Source organism: Mus musculus, chromosome 7, assembly GCF_000001635.26.
Source record: "Mus musculus strain C57BL/6J chromosome 7, GRCm38.p6 C57BL/6J".
NCBI lineage: Eukaryota > Metazoa > Chordata > Mammalia > Rodentia > Muridae > Mus > Mus musculus.
Window position 1 is genome coordinate 24,742,214 of NC_000073.6, and position 21,195 is coordinate 24,763,408.

Genomic DNA, 21,195 nt, shown 5'->3' on the forward strand with positions numbered 1-21,195 from the left:
AGCAGAGCATCTGGTTTACATTTAACCCAGGTCAGAAGGGCGGGAGACAGGGAGGCACCGGGCCAGTCCAGACATTCTTGTATGTCTTCTCTATCTTTATGGCTAGTTGGTTCCTGGGATGACTTTACAGCCTTTGTTCTTTGCTCTAGGCCCAAAAAGCCCTCCTAACTAGCAAGCTACATGAGTCATGGACCTTGAATTTTAATTTTCTCTCAAAACCAAAATTCCAGAATTCTTAAAAATGTCACTACATATAATACCTGGCTTTGTCTGACTGTGTGTGTGAAAGTGTGTCTGTGCAAGTGTGTGTGTGTGTGTTTGTATAGGTGTGAGAATATGTGTTGTGAGAGTGTGTCTTTGTGTGTGAGTGTGGGTATATGTGTGCTATAAGAGTGTTTGTGTGTCTGTGTGAGAGTATATGTTATGAGAATATGTGTATGAGTGGTTTTGTGTGTATGTGTGTGAGAGTGTGTTTGAGAATGTGTGTACTGAGTGTGTAATAATGTGTGTGTGTGTGTGTGCATGTGTGCGTGTGTGCGTGTGTCTGGTGGTTTGGGTAGGTTTGCCTCCCCCCGCTCTCTCTTAGACTCATGTGTTTAAATGCTTGGCCCATAGGGTGTGGCACTATTAGAAGGTGTAGCCTTGTGACCTTGTTGGGATAATGATGGGCTTTGAGGTCTCCTCCTACACTCAGGCTCCGCCCAGTGCTGAAGACAGTCTCCTTCTGGCTGCCTTCCACTCAAGATGCAGAACTCTCAGCTCCTTCTCCAGAACCATGTCTGCCTGCATGCTGTCATGCTTCACTGCCATGATGACACTGGACTATGCCTCTAAATTGTAAGCCAGTCCCAATTAAATGTTTTGTTTTATAAGAGTTGCCTTAGTCATGGTGTTTCTTCACAGCAATGGAAACCCTAAGATGGTGTGTGTGTGTGTGTGTGTGTGTGTGTGTGTGACTATGTGTGTGTGTGTGTCCTGATTCTCACCTCCTCCAGTCTACCACAGCAGCACTCACATGGTGTAATGGCCCTAAGAAATGGTGAACAACCTTTTTTCAGTTCATCTTTCCTCCCATGACAATTAGCATGATCTTTGTGTCACTTATAGCCTCTTACCCTGCTGCTCAAGTAAGGCAAAGCCCTTTGCTGTGACCCTGGCTGATGAGGAAGAAGCTGAGGGACACAGCCTCCTGCCCTGACAGGTTACAGTGAGATCCAGCACTTCCTGCTGCAGCACCAGGAGGCTCTGGGAAGACACAGTTGGTGTACTGGCTAGTTTTGTGTCATCTTGACACAGCTGGAGTTATCACAGAGAAAGGAGCTTCATTCAGGTGAGGAAATGCCCCCATGAGATCCAGTGTAAGACATTTTCTCAATTAGTGATCAAGGTGGGAGGGCCCATTGTGAGTGGTACCATCCCTGGGCTGGTAGTCCTGGGTTCTATAAGAGAGCAGGCTGAGCAAGCCAGGGGAAGCAAGCCAATAAGGAACATCCCTCCATGGCCTCTGCATCAGCTCCTGCTTCCTAACCTGTTTGAGTTCCAGTCCTGACTTCCTTGGTGATGAACAGCAATGTGGAAGTGAAAGTTGAATAAACCCTTTCCTCCCCAACTTGCTTCTTGGTCATGATGTTTGTGCAGGAATAGAAACCCTGACTAAGACAGTTGGCAAGAAGATGTGGGGTGTATATGGGGAGGATGGGCTTTGGCAGCTAGACTCGCCATGGACCCCACTATGAGCCCTCAGCTCCTCACACAGAGAAACGCAGCACTTGGACAAACAACAGCAACTTTATTTTTCCACACGTGGTCAACGTGTGCTTGTCTGCTCTGGAGCCGGCTGGGTTCAGTGGCTCCCAAGTCTAAGCATGAGGGGCAGAGGTGTGTGGGTGAGGGATGAGGGCGCCCGACAGCGCAGGCCGACAGCGCCCAGCCTCAGGTCTTTGAAGTCAGAGGAGGGCTGGGTCTGGGTGGCCAAGAGGGATTAAGAATGGTCAGGAAATGGGTTCAGCAGAGAGGACAGATCCCAGCATACAAAGAGCTGAGAAGAGCCGATAGCCCTAACATCCAGGCCGATAGCCGTAAGGTCCAGGCCAGGGAAGGGGCCGAGGTAACATCATCCTCATGTCGATAGTTAGAGCTCTCCTCTGCCGAGAAGATACCGATTGTTTTGGAGTCACCCAGTAAAGGTTTGATAGGTGGGGCCATGCACCCCTGAATGCTCACTCTGGTAGTCAGTCCACCTGGAAGGTGAAGACAGGTCAGGGGTGGCACAGTTCAGCAGTGCAGGAAACTCAGACCCATGAGTCCAGACCTCAGATACCGGAACCACCACCCCTCAGACTGTGACTCTAACCCCTCCCTTCCTTCCTCTATCCAGGACTCCAGGCCCCAGCCCTCCTCCCTCAGTCCAGGGGTCCAGGCCCCAGCCCTCCTTCCTCTGACCCAGGACTCCAGGACCCAACCTCCTCCCTCAGACCCAGGTGTCCAGTACCCAGGCCTCTTCCATCTGAGACAGTCCCATCTCATCTCCCTCAGACTTTGGAGTTAGCGCACAACTCTCTTATCCTCAAATCCCAGAGTCCAGGCCCTTCAGCCCAGCGGTCCAACCATCTGCACTCACCTCCCTGTAGTGCAATGTCACCTTTATAACAGTGAGTGGCACCCCTAGGGCAGGTGACAGAGTCAGTGCTCTTGCAGGATCCAAATAACTCTACACACATGGGGCACTGCACATCTCCTGGGGGAGGAACATCTGAGGACAGAGAGAAGGGTTGACTTGCATACTCTCATCTACAGTACAGTCACCGGCTTAACTCCCAAGTGTCTAGGTCCCTCCGTGTCGCTGGATCCCATACCTGGACGAGGGAGGATGCTTAGAAGGACACTGCTGCTGTCGGCTCCATTGCACAGGTGGGAAGAACAGAATTTGGTATAGGAAGCTACCAGCATCCCAGGGAGCCGGGAGAATATGGAGACACCAATATTGTCCTGCGCCCCAGGACTGCTGCAGCCTTTACTCCCCAGGAAGGCTGATTTTTGTCCTGTGGGGAGTGACAGTGAACACCAGGATCAGAAGGGGAGAAAGGCAAGGACTGGGAGCCTTGTTCTTGGGCCCCTCCCAATCATAGGGAGACTACAATCCACAGGAACAATAGCACAGATCATATTCTGAATCTGCCAAAGACCAGCTCCAGACTGGCTCCCTCTGCACTGCCCCTTGCAGACCCTGTTACCAGGCCCCTCCACACACTGAGCCCCTGCACCATGCTGCAGCCTCACCCTGATCAGCATCTCCTCTCCCCTGCTGGGCTTCTCTCTACACTCTACCCTTCACACCACACTTGGCACCCTGGGCTTTGCTTCTCTCTCCTTCCCACTTCCCTGTAGAGCTGCAGGACTCAGGCTTAGCAGAACCTGACACAGGCACTCAGCATCCTTCCCTCCTTCTTTGCCTCCCTCCCTCCCTTCTTTTCTCTGTTTCTCTTGATCTTTGTCTCACTCTTGCTTTCTCTTTGACAGTCTCAGATAGCTCAGCTTGGATTTGAATTCACTATACACTTGAGGGTGGTAATGAATCTCAATGGAAATATCTCTTCTTTCCCAGCGCTGGTATCACAGGCACGCCCAGTTTACCTGAGGCTGGAGATCAAGTTCAGGGCTTTGTGCTACTGAACCACATCCCCAGCCCAGCACTCCTTCAAAGGGTCCAGGTCACTAGGAATTCTGCATCCCAGCACCGTCCTCAGCTCTGGGCATGGGGCTACCACATATAACTGCTCAGCAAGATGAGGTGCAGAGGAAGGAGTCAGACAGAGATCTCAGGTGTGAGTAGGCTGGACAGGATCTACAGGGCACTGGCCTGGCCCAGTGCCGGAGTGTGACCCTCCAGCTCAGCCCACGTACCTACGTCTATGAGCAGCAGCGTCTCTTGACAAATCTCATCAGGTGCACACACCTGAGACCCTGGTGCCGTCCACTTGACAGGTTCCTCCGCAAAGCCATTGCCAAGCTCAAACATCACACCCCTGTAACAGGACAACTCTGTTGTTTCTGTGGAGAGGAAAATCCAGGGTTTATGGAAGTCACAGAGCCCACCATGCCTGCCCCTGCAGCTTCTGGGCTGGGAAGGCCATCGCATCCTGAAGCCTACTCCCAATGCCCTGGCTGTGTCATCCCTGCCTTGCATTAAGGAGGGACCGAGAACTCAAAGCCTCCAGGCCTACAGCCCTCCTCACCCACTTACTGCCTGAACCCCTGCAAGGACCTCCTCTCAGAGCCTCGTGAGGAAGGCTTGCTTCTCACTGATCCCTCTCTGGGTATTCTCTATCCCCATCTGGTTTCATGTTCTCACTATAATAACAAGGAAGGAGGCCTGGAGCCATATATTTCTGGGTGTGTTTGTGTTGGTGCTTGCAGATGTGTGTGCACAGAAGCGTGCCCTCAGGGGTCAATGCCAAGTGTCTTCCTTCATCAGGCTTCATCTCCTTGTTTGAGATAGGGTCTTGGGCTGGAGAGATGGCTCAGCCATTAAAGGCTAGGCTCACAACCAAAAATGTAAGAGATAGGGTCTTGTGGGGCCATGTAAGCCATGTTACCAAGGGAGCCGGCCTAGGGCAAGAACCCTGAAAATCTCATCTTGAGGCTGGCAGTAGTAAGGGTCACTCTTTTTTTGTTCCAGGCCTGAATGCCTGCCCTAGAAGTCACATAGCCTCATGGCCAAATTACAGGGGCAAGCACCCAGAATCCCTCTTCATGCAAATTGAACATTCCCAGCATCTCAGCTCCCACCAATAATGTACACTCTCCTTGAAAACCCCTACCCACTCCCCACAGTTTAGTCAGCCCTTGTTACTCCCGAATAAAGAGAGCCACTGTTTCACTGAATACGGCTTAGAAGAGTTGTTTCACTTCCTACAATAGAGAAGAACTTGTCTTTGCCTGGCTCTCAGTGGTGCCTGATGTCCTAAGGGCAGAAGCAGAGTCTAATAGCGCTCACTCCTTTGGCCAGACGCAGTAATCAGTAGGACCGGCTGTCTTCCCCAGGTCTGGGGCTGCAGACCCTTAACCAACAAAGCCATCTCCCTGACATGCTGTATTTCCACACACTGAAAAGTCCTAGATTCCAAACAAAACTGCTCAATATGTAGTGAGCACTGAGTACTGCTCTGTGCCTGGATATGGAGATGGATCTCCAAGGAGGAGCCCCCTCCATCCTCACATTTTGTGTTTCTGAGACAGGCTCTTGCTCTGTGGCCCAACCTGGCTTCTGTCTCAGGAGCACAGGGTTTGTAGAGCCAGCTCCTATAGTCACTGTTGATTCAACTGTGTCACCTCCTAACCATAGCCCCCAGCAAGTGACAGCATTCTCAAGGGAGGGCAGCAGGCAGGAGGTGTTGAGGAGCCTGCCCAATGTCACCCAGGCAGTAAGTGGCAGAGCTGGACTCAGAATCTTGGCTGTCACCTTAGCATCATGGTTGACCACACAATCTAGTTTGAGGATCCTGAACTTGGGCCTTCCCTAAGGGAGCTCTCAGGATCATTACATTATCACCTGTGCCCCCATCATGCAGAAATATTTGGAGCTGGGACAGCTGTCCACAAGGACCCCCAACCCTCTCAGTGGCCTAAGTGGGAAGCTGTAATCATTTCTGAGCTGCCCTCCTCCTGCAAACTAGACCTGCACTCTCTGCTCCACCCTACCCACATGCTCCCCATCTTGCTCAAAGGTGGCTCCTTTCCCCCAGTTGCTCCAGCTGCAGCTCTGCCCCCATTCTCACCCATTCTTTCTCTGCAGCCCATGTTGCAGTCCCCAGGAAACCCCGTGTGACCTGCTCTGCACAGTCTGCAGATCCTGAGCACAGTCCCCACCTCTAATGCCTCCAGCCAGCAAAGATGACACAAGGCCTTTCCCTGCCTGGTGTGGGTCTCTCTGAGCACTATTCACTTGTCCTCATCTTATTTACCACCCAACAGCCCCTGGGTCCTCTTAAGGCATTAGGTAATCATATATGCTCTCTGGAAAACTCCGAGAAACCCTGAGAAGGCAGAAACTTCAGGCAGGTCTCCACCTCCCTCTGAATAAAATGCTGACTTCTTAAACTGGCTCACAGGAGCCTGCATGACTTGACCTCCCTACTTCTTCATGGACCCATTCCCTTTCCTCATCCTCCTGGTTACTATGCCACAGGCAAGGCTCTTCAGACATGGTGTCAGGGACCAATGGAAGACAGAAGGATGTGCCAGGGTGGGCAAGCTGCCCAGGTGTCATCAAGAAAGAGGAAGAGGGCAGGGACACTGAGATGTCACTGTCGAGACATATTTTCTGTGTGTGTGTGTGTGTGTGTGTGTGTGTGTTTGTCTCTGTGTGTCTGTGTGTGCGTGGGAACATAAGTATCTGTGTCTATGTATGTACATGTCTGTGTGTCTGTCTGTCTGTGTCTGTCTGTCTCTGTGTGCGTATGCACATACGTGTTGTGTCTGTGTGTGTGTACGTGTGTCTGTCTGTGTGTCTGTCTGTCTGTCTCTGTGTGTACATATGTGTCTGTGTCTGTCTGTGTGTACATGTGTGTCTATGTGTGTACATGTATGTCTATGCCTGTGTGTATGTACTATGTGTTTGTCTATCTGTCTGTGTGTGTATACATGTGTGTCTATGTGTGTGTGTATTTGTCTGTGTGTGTACATGTGTACATGTGTGTGTTTGTGTGTGTACATGTGTGTGTACATGTGTACATGTGTGTCTCTGTCTGTGTGTATGTCTGTCTGTCAGTGTCTGTGTGTGTGTCTGTCTGTCTGTCTGTCTGTGTCTGTGTGTATGTATATATGTGTCTGTGCCTGTGTGTGTCTCTGTGTGTGCATGCGTACATGTGTATCTCGGTGTGTGTCCATATGCACATGTGTGGTTCTGTGTGTGTGTGCATGTGCACATGTGTGGCTGTGTGTGTGCGTGTGTACATGTGTGTCTGTGCATGCATGTCCAAAGGCTGGACAAGAATGTCAAATGTCCTTTTCTATCATTTTCTACATTATTCCCTCCCTTGAGACAGTGTCTCTCATTGACCTGGAGACAGACAGGTGGCAACCAGCAAGCTGCCATGATCCTCCTGTCTCTGCCTCCCACAGCACTGAGGCTAGAGGTGCGTGTGTGGCCATACCCAGCTTTTTAGGTGGAGGCTATGGACCCGAGTTCGGATCCTCATATTTGCACAAAAAATTCTCTTAGCCACAGAGCCCTCTCCCCTGTCGCTGGCAAGCCGTTTCTACCAAGAAACCTAAGATAGGTCACTTCCCAGATGAAAACCTCTGACACCAGCATTCATTTCTGTCAGTTCTGAGCCCCCTTTCTGTACTGTTACAGAATGAGCAGGCTGATTCTCCTCACCCCCAGCCCAGGAGGCCCATTAGGCACAGATGGGGTCTGCGGGGACCATAGGGTCCTGCGAGGCCTCACATCAGCATGCACACCCAGGCCTCCAAGCCCATACCTTAAGCTGCTCTAGCTAGGGGCGTGTGGAACCCTTTCTCTGTGGGGCTTTAAGAGTTAATGGCACACATGTACAAAAAGACAAGACTCTTCATCCCGTGATTTTCTTTCCTGAGGAGCAGGCAGCCTCGTGGATAAATATGAATGAAGGTGGTGGAGAGAATGGGGGATTCGTCTAAAGGAAGCAGATCAAGGCTGACCAAAGGTCAGGGTGCATAGAAATGTAATCAGAAATAAACGCCCGTGTCCCAGATGAACCCTGCCAGGTGCCAGTCGTGAAGTGACCCTGTTGCACCCCAACTGTCCTCCCTCATATGTCCAACCTCTTACACGTCAGGTCGAGAAGGCTTGCTCTTCTCAAAATTATCTAAAGCCCCCCTCAATGGACTCCCGTCTCCCCATCTCGGGCCATGCTCCCTGCCTTTCCCCTTCGAATGGACACCTCCCTCTCTTTGCCCCCCACCTCCCAGCCTCCATGGGGCATCACTTCTCTTGTGCATGGCTAAGTGGTTGATACTCATTTAAAGGACAGGGGTGGCCTAGCCTCAGTTGACAACTGTGGGTGTTGCTGTGCAAGGTGTGACCTAATTTCTCCCACATGCAACTCACCTGACGGAGGACTGCAGCGCTCGCTCACATCCACGGGTCCGATTGTCTGGGTACCGTTGAGCAGGTTGCATCCTGGCTGGGACATACAGCCCTGCACCTTCAGATCAGAGATGATCCCTCCTAGGATAGGAGGAGAGCAGAGAGACAGAGATGCTCGCACACACACAGACCACACGAGCCTCAGAGGCTAGCCCAGCTCTGGGAGGCTCGCTCCACACTCCTTGAGGCTCATCATGTTCAGTCCACCAGGGTCCCCGTGTCCAGGCTTACCTCCCCTGAGGCTGAGGACTCCACTGTAGCAGTGTGTGCTGCCTGCAGGGCAGACCTGCTCCGGTGCATTCTCACAGGCTTGTTCAGAAAAGCAGAGAGGGCAGCGAGTGGTCCCTGGGGCTGGGAAGCAACAGACACAGTGAAGGACAGCTGGAAACTCTGGGTTAGCATTCAGGCAGCCCTCTTAGTTCCCCCAACACGCTTCAGTCTCTCTAAGGAGCCTTTCAGGGCTCCTCTCATACAGGCCCAGCTACAGGGCACTGGGGCTGTGGTAGCAGGTGAACAAGAGGACTGGGAGGCCTGCCAAGACCCTGGAATGCAGGAAGAGCCTGTGGGGATCGCTGAGACTTATCTGACATAGACAAGTCAGGGGAGGAAGGGCCGAGGAAGGCCAGGAAGCTTTACACACAACTTTTGCTGAATGGTTGAAGAAAATACCTGCGTCCCCAATTACTCCAGAGAACACAGAAACATGAAGCCAGCCAGCTTAACAGCAGACAAAGAGAGTGGAGAGTTCCAGCCCAGTGCCCAGGAGGCAGAAGAAATGCAACATTCTTGAATGAGATGTGAATGAAGCAAACACAGCCACATGGCAAGAGGGGAAAGAGGCTGGAAACCAGGCTTGGTCAGGGCCAGAGTGTAAGACTGGGGCTTCATTAGAAAACCCACCCAGATGATCGCAGAGATGGCTTAGCAGGTGACATGCCTGCCACCAAGCCAGATGGCCTGAATGTAACCCCTGGGACCCATGTGTTGGGGAACAAACCGGACTCACAAAGGCTGTGCACACTCGGTGGTGCACACAGGCAATCCTGACTCGTGATTAAATATGATACGTGAAGAGAAGCATACAAGGTGATCTGGGGAGATCAAGAGATGGCTCAGCAGTTAAGACTGGATAATGCTCTTATAGAGGATCCAAGGCTGACTGCTAGCACCCATGGCCGGAGGCTCACAACGACCTATAACCCCACCTCCAGGGGATCCAATGTTCTCTCCTGGCCTCTGCAGGTGTCTGCACATACATGCATACTCACACTCCAACACAACTAAAAAGGATCTTTTTTTTTAAAAGTAAGAAAATCCACTTCATTCAGGATTGCTGGAAGCAGTCAGCCAGGGGAGTTTAGAATTACTGTGGGTCTCAGGGAAGTGCAGATCTTAGGGAATCAAAGGAATGGAGAAGGGAGAGCCATGGAGAGGAGGGGAGGTGGGCAGTGGGCTGTGGAGACTGTGAGGGTAAAGTGGAGGGGTGAGCTGGCTGGCTGCTCTCCGGGAAGTATACAACATGTATAGTGTTCATAGATTTCTTGCCCCTGCACTCTTCCGCTGGAACCCTGCCTCCATTTCTCCCTCACAGTTGGCTTCCTTCTAATGCCCTCAGGCACCTGTCACTGGAGGTGGAGCCCAGAGAGGGGCTGTGGTAGACAGGTCATTGCAGAAGTCTTTTTTACGGCACACTCGGGTGTAGGAGGTGACAGACAGCCCTGGTCCAGTTCTGTGCTCCGTGACTTTGGCCTCTTGGTCCTTTGCGGTAGTGCAGCCTTTCGTGAGAACCAAGTTCACCTGCTCTCCTGGGCAGATAGAAGGGGTCAGGCTTGGGTGGAGGTCAGGGCTGTTGCCCAGTAGAAATAAGGGAGCAGGGCCAAGCACAAGGGGTGGGTCTCTGCACGGAGGGGCTTCCTACCGTTCTCTATCAACATCAGTGTGTCTTGGCAGCCTTCACCCACATTACAGATTTTCTGGCCAGCCGTCCACTGGAGAGGCAGCTTCGATATATCCTGGATGGTCTTCAGCGTCCCATGCTGGCATTTCAGAGCATCTGCAGCGAGAAAGAAGAAAGAAAATCCCTCTCAGTAAGCGACTTCATTCACAGGCAGCAGCAAGGGGATCCTGCCAGAATCTTCTCTCGTGCTGCTCAAGGCAGGAAGCCTTGGTGCTGGACACATCCAGCCCATGCCCATGAGTCTCAGGGTCTAGCTGTGGGGGGAAAATGAGCTGACACAGAGATTAATGCTGGTTTCCCAGAAGAGGAAACTGAGGCAGAGTCTGAGAAGACCTGGCGAGCCAGGATCCCTACTGGATCTTCCTTCCCTGCCTTGGCTCCCAGTTGCCTTACTGTCATTACAGATCATTAAGGAGGCAGGCCACGGTACTCTGCTCCACCTTGTGCGCAACAGGCAATGCTCTTGAGTGCATTGTGGGTTGCTCTAGAATCCCCTCTTAGCCCTTACGCCTTCTGCATGTACCTAAAGGACCCTTGGTTCTCTCTGATTTTCATTTCTATGAAGCAAGGCCACTGGGGTTGCACAGTCCTGTGGGTGAGGATGCCTGAAGATGGAGGAGAGAATGGAAGTTTGTCATATAGAAGGCAGAGACCCAAGGTCACCCAAAGTCAAGCTTGTGGGAATGTGGGTGGCATACACACACCGTGGAATTGTTTTCCTCTGAGACAGGCTCTCGTGTAGCCCAGGCTAGTCTCAGACTTGCTGTATAGCCAGGGAAAACCTTGAACTTCTGAGCCCCCTGCCTCTAACTCTGGAGAGCAGGGATGGCAGGCACGTGCCACCATTGTGGACTTGAGCCCGAGGCTTCGGGCATGCATGAGTGCTTACTCTAAAAGTTAGAGGACCTGAGTTCGAATCCGTAGTATCCCATGAAACCCAGCATTTGGCAGTGGGGATGGTGAATGTTGGGAGCGGGGGCCAGCCAGCCTAGTGTCCATATACCAACACACATCACTCTCCCGGTTATATAAGAATTCATTACATTCGTAGTAATGAAATACATTGTTAAACTTAAAAGAACAAGAAAGAAATGTCATTTGCAAAACAAAACAAAAAAAGAAAAAAAAACAAACAAGCAAAACGCAGGATCGTTATATTAAATAAAATAGGCCGGACTCAGAAAGACAAACATTTCATATGTCCTCTCATATGTTAGAACACATACATACACACATGCACATGCATAAATACGTATGACTTAAAGGAAGAAAGGGGACTCTTTGGGAAGAAGTGACTTCAAAAGAGGAAAGAGGGGACAGGAAGGAAAGAGCATTTGACAAGGAAATGCCCTTATGCAACAACCCATTGCCCCATCCAATGAACATATGGTAAAGACAGATTACAAAAGAATGCAATCAGAAAGAAGCAGCTGCCGAGAGAACTAACGCTGCCGGTGCCTCTGCACTGGCACTGGCATGGAATCCTGTGCAGAGAGACCACCTTGCACCCCAACATCCTTCCCACTCACCCCTCACCTCCCACATAGACAGGCTCACCCGGGTCAGGATCATGGTTTTGTTTTGTTTGTTTAATTACATTTATTTACTCTATGGGCATGTGCACCTCACAGCATACAGGTGAGGCTCAGAGGACAACTTGGGGTGGATACTCTCTTTCTACCGTGTGGGTTTCAGGGATAGAATTTAGGTCAGTAGGGGTTATGCCCACTAAGCCAACTCATCAATCACTGGTCCAGAGTCACTTAAAGCATCTCTCAATGGCTTCTTGTCCCCTGGGTCACAGTCTCTCCTTGGTCCTCAACCTTGCAGCCTCTGGAGAGTCTCAAGGGCACACACTGGAGTGAGTGATGTTCATCTAAATGGCCACTGTGGGTAGCCTCTGTTGATGGTTTCCTTTTCCTAGGAGGCTGCAGTAGAGGGCTCAGCCTTGTTTTTCCACACTCAACTCACCTAACTGAAGACCGCAGTCCTCACGCACATCCACGGGTCCGATTGTCTGGGTACCGTTGAGCAGGTTGCATCCTGGCTGGGACTGCGATATGCATCCCTGTACCTTCAGATCAGAAATGACCCCTCCTAAGATAGGAGGAGAGCGGAGAGACAGAGATGCTTGCACACGCACACACAGACCATGGGAGCCTCAGAGAGTAGCCCAGCTCTGGGAGACTGGCTCCACACACCTTGTAGCTCACCATGTTCGGTCCCCCAGAGTCCCTGGGTCTAAGCTTACCTCCCCTGAGGCTGAGGACTCCACTGTAGCAGTGTGTGCTGCCTGCGGGGCAGACCAGCTCGGATGCACTCACACAGCTGCCGGTTGAAAGGCAGTGTCGGCAGCGCAGGGTCCCTAGCTCTGGAAGCAGCAGAAGCAGTGAGGGACAGTGGGAGGTTTCTGGATTTGGTTCAGAGACACACACACCCAACAACTCATCCCCCCAGTATGCCTCAGTCTCTCTGTGAAGTCTCTCTGTGTACGCCCAGATGTAGGGAATTTGAGCTGCAGCCAGGGAGGCCCTGGGGCCCAGAGCACCAGAGTACTATTCTCCCAGGTGAGGTCTGGAAAAATGGGGGTACGATTGATTTTTTTTTTGGTTATGTGTATTTGTGTGTAGGGAGACTGATTTGCATGTGTGTGTAGGCACCTACACTTCATGTTCTTCAGGACTAGAGTTACAGGAAGATGTGAGCCGCCCCAGGTGGGTGCTGGGAACTGAACTTGGGTCCTTTCTTAACTACTGAGCCATCTCTTCACTGCCCAACCCTGCCCCATTGACTCCCAACTTCTATGCAATAACTAAGGGAAAGGCAGCTGCTCTGTCCTTAAGATACTTCAGAATAGAGAGATGCAAAGCATTGTCTTGAAAGATTTCTAATGCCAAGCAACGAGAAGGGAATGTTCTAGACTAATATTCAATAGGAAGGAGAAATGCAAAACACACTAAATGTGCCATCCGGGATCCAAATCAGCCTCAGAGAAGGTGGAAAGAGCACGGTGGGAGCACGGCCTCTCTGAGATAGCTCAGCATCAGGAAACCAACTCAGTCTCCTATTCCAAAATTGTTGGGGGAAGAGGCCAGGGGTATTAATAAGGTGCATAAAGACATGACCAGCATAGGAGAGAGAAGTATACAGGAAGGAACCACAGAAGAGTTTACAGGGAGGGACCACGGAGGGACCTGAAGGCTGTGCAAGTACTGAAGGTCAAGATGGAGGGAGCTAACAGATGCCAGCTGGTGGAGTCAGTGGTGGTGATTTTAAGCAGCCTCAAGGGTGAGGATGTTATTCAGTGATGTTTGCCTAGAATCCCTCAGTGAGGGGCTGGGGGCGTGGCTCAGTGGTGTAGCCCCTGCCTAGAATCCCCCAGTGAGGGGCTGGGGGTGTGGCTCAGTGGTAGAGCCCCTACCTAGAATCCCCCAGTGAGGGGCTGGGGGTGTGGCTCAGTGGTAGAGCCCCTGCCTAGAATCCCCCAGTGAGGGGCTGGGGGCGTGGCTCAGTGGTGTAGCCCCTGCCTAGAATCCCCCAGTGAGGGGCTGGGGGTGTGGCTCAGTGGTAGAGCCCCTGCCTAGAATCCCCCAGTGAGGGGCTGGGGGTGTGGCTCAGTGGTAGAGCCCCTGCCTAGAATCCCCCGGTGAGGGGTTGGGGTTGTGGCTCAGTGGTAGAGATCAGTTAACCTAGGATATTACAAGGCCCTAGATTCTATCTTCAGTACCATCAAAAATTTAAAATTACAATAAAATAAATAGACCCTGAGTTTTTACTTCTACCTCACAGTCCTGTATTTCCTTCAGACAGCCCCTTTCCCTTCTCTAGGGATTTGCCTCCCCTGGTACCTGTGTCAGGGGGCGGGGTCCAAAGAGGGTCTGTTGTAGACAGGTCATTACAGAAGTCCCTGTCGCGGCACACATGCACGTAGGAGACGATGGAGATCCCTGGGCCTGTTCTATGCCTGGTGAGCCGAGCCTTTTTGTTCATATCCCTAGTACATCCCTTAGTGAGAACCATGTGAAATTCATGTCCTGGCAAGAGAAGAGGACTGATTGAAGTACAGACTGACCTCCCAAGACCTCCCACAGCCTAGTGGGAGGTGCTTTCCTCCCCAGCGAGGAACTGACCGGGACAGGAGAAGAGGCAACTGACCAGGCAGAACTGATGGGAGAGGATGCACCTGCTCATGATACCAGGGCCTTGGGGGTGAGCTATGGGGTCCATCCCAGGATGTTTGGGGAGGGCCTAGTGAGATGAGTGGAGGTTGTGATTCTCACCATTTTGTATTAGCATCACTGTTTCATAACACCCCTCGCCAGCCTCACAGGTTTGCCAGCCAGTCGTCCAGCTCAAGTGCAGATCTGATACATTCCTCACAGTTTCCAAGCTCCCACTATTGCAATCCAGAGCCTGTGGACCTGGGTAGGGAGATCAAATCCACCTTAGCGGCTTCCCCAGCTCCAGGCCCCAGGAAACTCCTTCCTGGTGGGTCATGATGCATTATAAACACTGACAAGTTGGTCCGTTGTGTGGACCATCTCTGATGCTCCCCAAAGCCGGACTCCTTGGCGTACATGGCATCTAGCCTGCATCTTTCAAGCTTTTCCATCAAGTTGGGTAAAGATCCACACCAAGCTGGGAAGATGTGGTTCCACTGGTGAAGTGCGTGCTACGCAAGCAAAAGGTCCTAAGTCCATGTCCAGTGCAGTCTAAGTGTGTGTCAGGGCTGGACAGGTGGCTCCTCTTGCAGAGGACCTGAGTTCGGATCCCAGCACCCACAGCAGACAGCTCACGGCCACCTATAGCACCTGCTCCAGGGCATTCTTTTCTGGCCTCTCTGGGAACCTGAACCTTCACGCATAAAAAACAAAACATTTAAAAAAACAAAACCAAGCCAGGCGTAGTGGCACACGCCTTTAATCCTAGCACTCGGGAGGCAGAGGCAAGCGGATTTCTGAGTTCTAGGCCAGCCTGGTCTACAAAGTGAGTTCCAGGATAGCCAGGGCTATACAGAGAAACCCTGTCTCGAAAAAAAAACAAAAAACAAAAAAATAAAACAAAACAAACAAAAACACCTCCTCAAAAAGCTGTGTTTGTGGCACCTGCCTGTTAGCCTCATGCTAGGGGCGCAAACGCAAGTAGATTCTTGGGTCTCACTGACCAGCATGGCTAGCCTAATTGGCAAGCTCCAGATCCTTGAGTGGCCAGGCCTCAAAGGAGGCAGGTGGTATTTCTGAGAATGATGTCTAAGGCTGTCCTCTGACCTCCACACATATGTGCACATGAACACACACACACACACACACACACACACATACATTACAACAAACCTCTTGCAGGGGACCTAGGCTTCCCTAGTCCATGCTGCGGAGTAACCCTCACAGAAACACCAGCAGGTGATTCTGAACTTCTTAGCCTTTCTCCTCCTGGCCCAGATTTAGAGAACCCAGATCTGGTTCAATGTTAGCCGAGGCACCTGCTCCTTTCGTTCTGACCGTGACCACATCCCCTTCTCTCAGCTGCACATCTCTTGCAGACACACTCTCCAGCCCTCCAGTCACCCCAAAGAGTCAGTCCCCCCCAACCCCACCCCCATATTTACAGTGAGTGATAAGCGGCTGGATTTGGGGAATGTCTGGCCTTGCTCGCTCGGCAGCTTTAAGGGCTCAGTGCTTTACAAGATTGACTCACCTATAAGATCACAGTTTTCGCTCATATACAAGGTCCCAATCGCCTGGGTGCCATTAAGCAGGTTGCAGTCTGGCTGGGCCATGCAGCCCTGCACCTTGAGATTGGTCCTGATGCCATCTAGGAAAGAGAGCGAGGAGAAGAGGGGAGGGAGGGGGAGAGAGAGAGAGAGAGCACTGATGTAGAACTATCCAAGTCTCAGGCAAATCTAATTTCTGCAGGAGACAAGTCCTAATTTCTTGTAGGTTCCACACCCAACCTCAGTTTACCCTTGACACTCATATGTCAATCATCTATGTCCGGTTCACTCTCGCAGGGTCCCCGTGTCCAGGCTTACCTCCCCTGAGCCTGAGGACTCCATCGTAGCAGTGTGTGCTTCCCACAGGGCAGACCTGCTCCGGTGCATTCTCACAGCTGTCATTAGAAAGGCAGAGTGGGCAGCGCAGGGACCCTGGAACTGGAGGCGACAGATTCGGTGAGGGGCAGCAGGAAGGCCTCTTCCCCACTTGGTTTTCCCAACGTGCCCTCCTGGGGCTCCCCTCAGACAGCTCCAGCTGTCTCAGGGGAAATCAGGCTATGATCTAGTTGGAAGGGATCAAGGACAGACTCTGGACCTGAGGAAGGCATGGATGGAGAAGGGACTTTTGAGATAGGCATAGATGAGACTAGGCCAAGGAAAGGAGGGTGCCCTAGAATGAAACTGTAGTTTCGCCCACAGCTTCTGCAAAACAGTGAAAAAAAAAAAATAAACACTGATTGAGCAAGTCCTTCCAGCCTACTGTCACCCCAACAACAGTAAAGGCAGTGAGATGTTTCAGGCCAGGGCTGAGGAGACATTCCTTGGAAACATAAGGACCTGTTTCAACTTTCCAGCACCCATGTATGAAGGCAGGTACATTAGCCCACTGATAATCCTGATATGTAAGAGGTGGAGGCAGAGGCAGAGGCAAGTGGATTCCTGAGGCTTGCTGGTCAGCCATCCTCACCTAATCTGTGAGCTAGCTCCAGGTTCCATTGAGAAACCTTGTTTCAAAGACATTAACTGGATAGTTTCTGAGGTCTCTGGCTCCTATACATATTCACACACACACACACACACACACACCTGTACACACAGAAACATGGGTACACCCACATCCTCATACAAAATCCAACCAAACAACAAAGTTAGAGGGCAATGCCCCTTATGTAAAGGAAACACAGAAAGCCCTTTGTGAGAGTCGCCACAGAACGGATCCCAGGCACATGAAAGAAAGGGCTATGCGGGAAGAGCTGGGGTGGGCCGGGGGGGGGGGCGGGGGTAGGGGTTGACATCAGAAACTATGGCCAGCTCATGGCTCCAACACTGTTGTAAAGTGCTGGCAGAAGTGTTCTGAGGCAGGAGGCAGGGAAGAGTGGGTGAGAAGAGAAGGAGGCTGAGTGAATTGGAAGAGAGGAAAAGGACAAAGTCACAGTCAAGTGTGGGATAGAGCCAGGGAGCTCGGTGTCAAAGAGTAACCCCACGTGGTCCCTTCTATCTCACAGCCTCCCTCCCCTTCCTATGACAATCTCTCCCCAGCCTTCCCCTCCCCTCCCAGCCTCTCCCACCATTCTTCCTACCCGAGGCACCTGTGGGTGTAGGTAGCTCCTCAAGGATCTTAGTGCTGTTCACATCATTGCAGAGGTCACCATGGCGACACACACGGGTGTAGGACACCACAGAGAGCCCAGGGCCTGTCCTGAGCCAGATCACCTTCGGCTCTTGGTCCTCAACCTCGGTGCAGCCCTTGATGATCACCAAGTTGACCTTGGGTCCTGGATGGAGAAGGGAAGGCAGGTAACTGAAGGCAAAGGATTGGAATGTCAGGGTCCTGGAGCGAGGTTGGGCACCCTGATGTAGGTGAGACACTAGAGAAGAGGGGACTGGGCCTGGGCGGGTGGCTCCTGCGGCTAAGGAAGAGTTCCTCCCACGGATGCAGGAGGCCTGAGGGCAGTGGAGCAGGTCTTTGCAGGGAGATTGTTCTTACCATTATACAGGAGCATTATCAAGTCTTGGCAACCCTCGCTAACCTCGCAGGTTTTCTCACCAGCTCCCCACCACCTGAGGGGCAGCTCTGCCACATTCCTCACAGCCTGTGCGCTGCTTTTCTGGCAGGTCAGAGCTGGGACACCTGGGATGGGATGAACAGCTCCGTTTCAGCTGGTTACCTTATGCCACTCCCTGAAGCAGATACCCCCTTCCTGGGCTGGCTTTCTTACGCACAGGGTAGCAAGGCCGTGACCCCCAGAAGGGTCAGCACTGGTATAGAATTCATGATACCAGTCTGTGGCTGGAAATTTCTCCAGTGCTCTTCAAGCAGGAAACGCAACACTTTTTATACACCATATTACCCAAGGCAGCCCCGGAAATGGGGGGGGGGGGCTCCACCCTTAATCTACTGTATGAAAAACTAGGCTGTTTGGATAGTACTTCCCCCTCCACCCCCACCCCACCCCCCACTGAAAAGTACATAACCAGCCCCAGCGTTCCTCGGATGCAGGAGTACAAACTCCAGCCCTCATCCCCTAGAAACAGGGGTAAACACTCTTCCCTCAGGCTTGAAGAGCCTGGTCTCAGCCTTCTTGCTACTGTAATATCCAAAATAAATTCAAGACCACCCAGTATCTTCCCCCCTCAAAAAGGACTTTCCAAACTGTACTAGCAGGCAAAGTGCAGAGCCAGGTAAGGAAGCTGGCTGACTAAACAAATATAGAAACATAGTTTTAACGGTCAAGATTACTAAGCTTCCAAAACAAGATTAACAATTCCCCTGCTTCGCTTCACACACTAAAAACCTCAAGGACAGACAAAATGAGAGTCACCCTATACAAACCAACCAATGTCTAAAAAGGTTATTGGCTACACCAATTAAAAGAAGCCAAACTACCCTGGTGCCTATGTCCAGCCCTTACAAAGGAATAACAAGTGTGTTCTTTCTTTGTCCTGGGTCTCCCCTCCAGTCTGTGTGCTGAGAGGGGGGGTTCCCCAACATGTTGGATAAGTAAAATCCTCATGTGTATTGCAACGATGGCAGTCTCTGTGGTCTTTGTGTGAGTGAGGGTCTTTTGACAAGCTACAACACTACTAACCCAGGGGTCCAGACCCCAACAATGTCCCTCAGAGCTGGGAGTCTAGGCCCCAACCTTCTTTCCCTCGGCCCTAGGGATTTAGACACCAAATGCCTTCCCTCAAATCTAGGAGTACAGACCCTGGCCCTCCTCCTTCAGACCCATAGCTCCAGGCTGCAACCCTCCTTCCTCAAACTCGGAAGTCCAGATCCAGCCTCCTGTCTCAGACCCAGCTCCTTTCACAATAGAGCTGAGGACATCCTGATTCCTGGTAACCCCGTGGCTCTTTCCTCTTTAGCCGCCTGTGTGGCACCTGTTTCCAAGTACTACAAGAATCCCATTTCTTCATCTCAGGGCTACTTAGTTACCTTCTAGCTAGGTGGAAAAATGACTCAACCACCTCGGAGGATATTGTGAAGTGTACCTTGGCCCTTCCTGGCCTCACTGGAGATCCGGTTCCCCTTGCCTTTTCTGATCTTTCTACGTTGCTTTTCTATTTGTTCTCCACCTCCCAGGCTGTTCTGTTTGTCTGTGTTCTCACAGAACAATGTAGGTCCTGCAGTCTTTACTTCCCTTCCATCTGGGAAGGAGCTGAATAAGGTAGTGGTTGCGGGTGATTATCTAGGGAGAAGTAACATGTTTCTTAGGGATGAGGGGCTGGAGAGATGACAGCTCAGGGGTAAAGAACACTGGCTGCTTGTGTGGAAACCTCAGGTTCAGTACCCAGACTCACAGCGTAGTATAACTCCAGCCCCAGGGCATGGGGGTGAGTGTGGTATAATACATACCCGATGGCAAAACACCGATACACATAAAATGGAAAAAAAAAATACTTTTTGGCAATGGGAAATGTCCTTGTCTCAAAAGACTTTTAAAAAAGGTATGCTAGGCCTGGAGAGATGGCTCAGCGGTTAAGAGCACCGAATGCTCTTGCGAAGGTCCTGAGTTCAAATCCCAGCAACCACATGGTGGCTCACAACCATCTGTAATGGAGTCTGATGCCCTCTTCTGGTGTGTCTGAAGACAGCTACAGTGTACTCACATACATTAAAAAGGTATGCTAGGAAACCAATTTCTTTTGTTTTTTTGTTTTTTTGGTGTGTTTGTTTGTTTTTGTTTTCGTTGTTGGTTTTTATTTTTCTAGGAAAACGACAGTCGTAAATGGTAACCTGGTTTGGGAGTTAATAGACACTCACTTGCAACACTTGGTTTATGCAATGTTGGGCCTGGAACCCAGAGCTTCATGTAGACCAGATATCTCCAGTCCCTCCTCCTCCTCCTCCTCCTCCTCCTCCTCCTCCTCCTCCTCCTCCTCCTCCTCCTCCTCCTCCTCCTCCTCCTCCTCCTATTCCTTTCCTGGGTCGGGAGACATAATATCTACTTCTCCTGCAAAGGTTCCAATGCTAATCTAAGGTATATGTCCACCAAGTTCACCCTCAGGGACCAATGGCTTTATTTAGCCTTTAATAGGCTTCCTGATAGAGCAGCAGAGTTCACAGGCTGGAGCACAGGGGGCTGCTGACCCCATGGCCACATACCTGAAGCCCCTCCCTAATCTTCGCAGCCTAGGTGCTTCTGTCCTGTCCCCAAGGCTGCACGCAATTAGGACAGGATTGCACACACCTGTTGGGAGGGAGACTGGGTTGTTTACTTGGGTGAGGGCTCCATTACTCTCTCTACTTGCCGCTCCTCCAGCTGGTGGCATTGGCAGGGGATGGTACATAATCAGCAAGCCCAGCTGTGTCAATCTTTTACAGGTGGGCGCAGCTGGACCCATGAAGCTAGGCTTGTATAACAGGTGCAAAGAGAGCACAGCTGCCTGGTCTTTGTCTTCGAGGGTCCGGAAGCTGGCTACAGCGAGGGGCTTGCTCAAGGCTTTGGCGGGCAGTTGTATTCAACCTAGAATCAGCTCTAGGTCCTCAGCCCAGAGTCTGGCGAAATGATTCACTATCTTTCCCCCTTCCCTGTTGGTAAAGGGGCTCGCCAGTTACAAGAAGACCAGATCGTGTTGGAACTTGCACTGGATATTTCCCTAGAGTTTTAAGCAGGACTCCTGAGCACCTAGGCGGTGATTTAAACGTTTCTTCCTAAGAGATAACAATGCCATGAAACACTTCCCCAGACTTCCTTACTGACCTGAAGAGGAAGTGCTTTCCCTCTGGGTTTCCCCCAGTTTCAACCTTGGCACCGGTCACCATTCTAATTTTCCTGGTTGTAACTGTCCCTCTGTGTTTATAATCCCTAAGCAAGGCCCTGCATGAGGCCTCTCTGTGCACAACCACAATGGAGTGATAAGAACTGCCCATTTCATTCATCTTCAGAACTGCCC

General features: G+C 51.3%; 1 protein-coding gene across 4 annotated transcripts; it reads right to left on the bottom strand.

The window, feature by feature from the left end:
* Positions 1-1,769: 1,769 nt before the first annotated feature.
* Cd177 (CD177 antigen) lies at positions 1,770-18,121 on the bottom strand. Of its 4 annotated transcripts, none has more exons than XM_011250688.1 (17): positions 18,022-18,121; positions 17,786-17,929; positions 17,379-17,573; positions 16,117-16,236; positions 15,783-15,899; positions 14,369-14,509; positions 13,937-14,122; positions 12,340-12,459; positions 12,060-12,185; positions 10,050-10,184; positions 9,751-9,936; positions 8,363-8,482; positions 8,093-8,212; positions 3,904-4,050; positions 2,856-3,041; positions 2,621-2,752; positions 1,770-2,240 (listed from the first exon to the last, which is right to left on the bottom strand). In XM_011250688.1, exons 1-17 carry the CDS (start codon positions 18,071-18,073, stop codon positions 2,005-2,007), a joined length of 2,463 nt encoding a protein of 820 aa, XP_011248990.1. In that variant the 5' UTR covers positions 18,074-18,121; the 3' UTR covers positions 1,770-2,004. The 4 variants fall into 4 exon arrangements, with proteins under 4 accessions (XP_011248990.1, NP_081138.2, XP_017167767.1 ...); NM_026862.3 differs by having other exon boundaries at positions 17,388-17,573; positions 18,022-18,098; XM_017312278.1 differs by lacking the exons at positions 8,363-8,482; positions 9,751-9,936; positions 10,050-10,184 and having other exon boundaries at positions 8,093-8,164; positions 12,132-12,185.
* Positions 18,122-21,195: the final 3,074 nt, after the last annotated feature.

Bases quoted from the DNA above. Each gene is read 5' to 3' on its own strand.
- Cd177 (XM_011250688.1), bottom strand. From the start codon at position 18,073: ATGAATTCTATACCAGTGCTGACCCTTCTGGGGGTCACGGCCTTGCTA. The intron at 14,123-14,368 runs GTGAGAATCACA...TTCTCTTGCCAG, and splicing joins AGTGATGCTAATACAAAATG to GACATGAATTTCACATGGTT. The intron at 3,042-3,903 runs GTACGTGGGCTG...CACTCCCCACAG, and splicing joins GCTGCTGCTCATAGACGTAG to GACAAAAATCAGCCTTCCTG.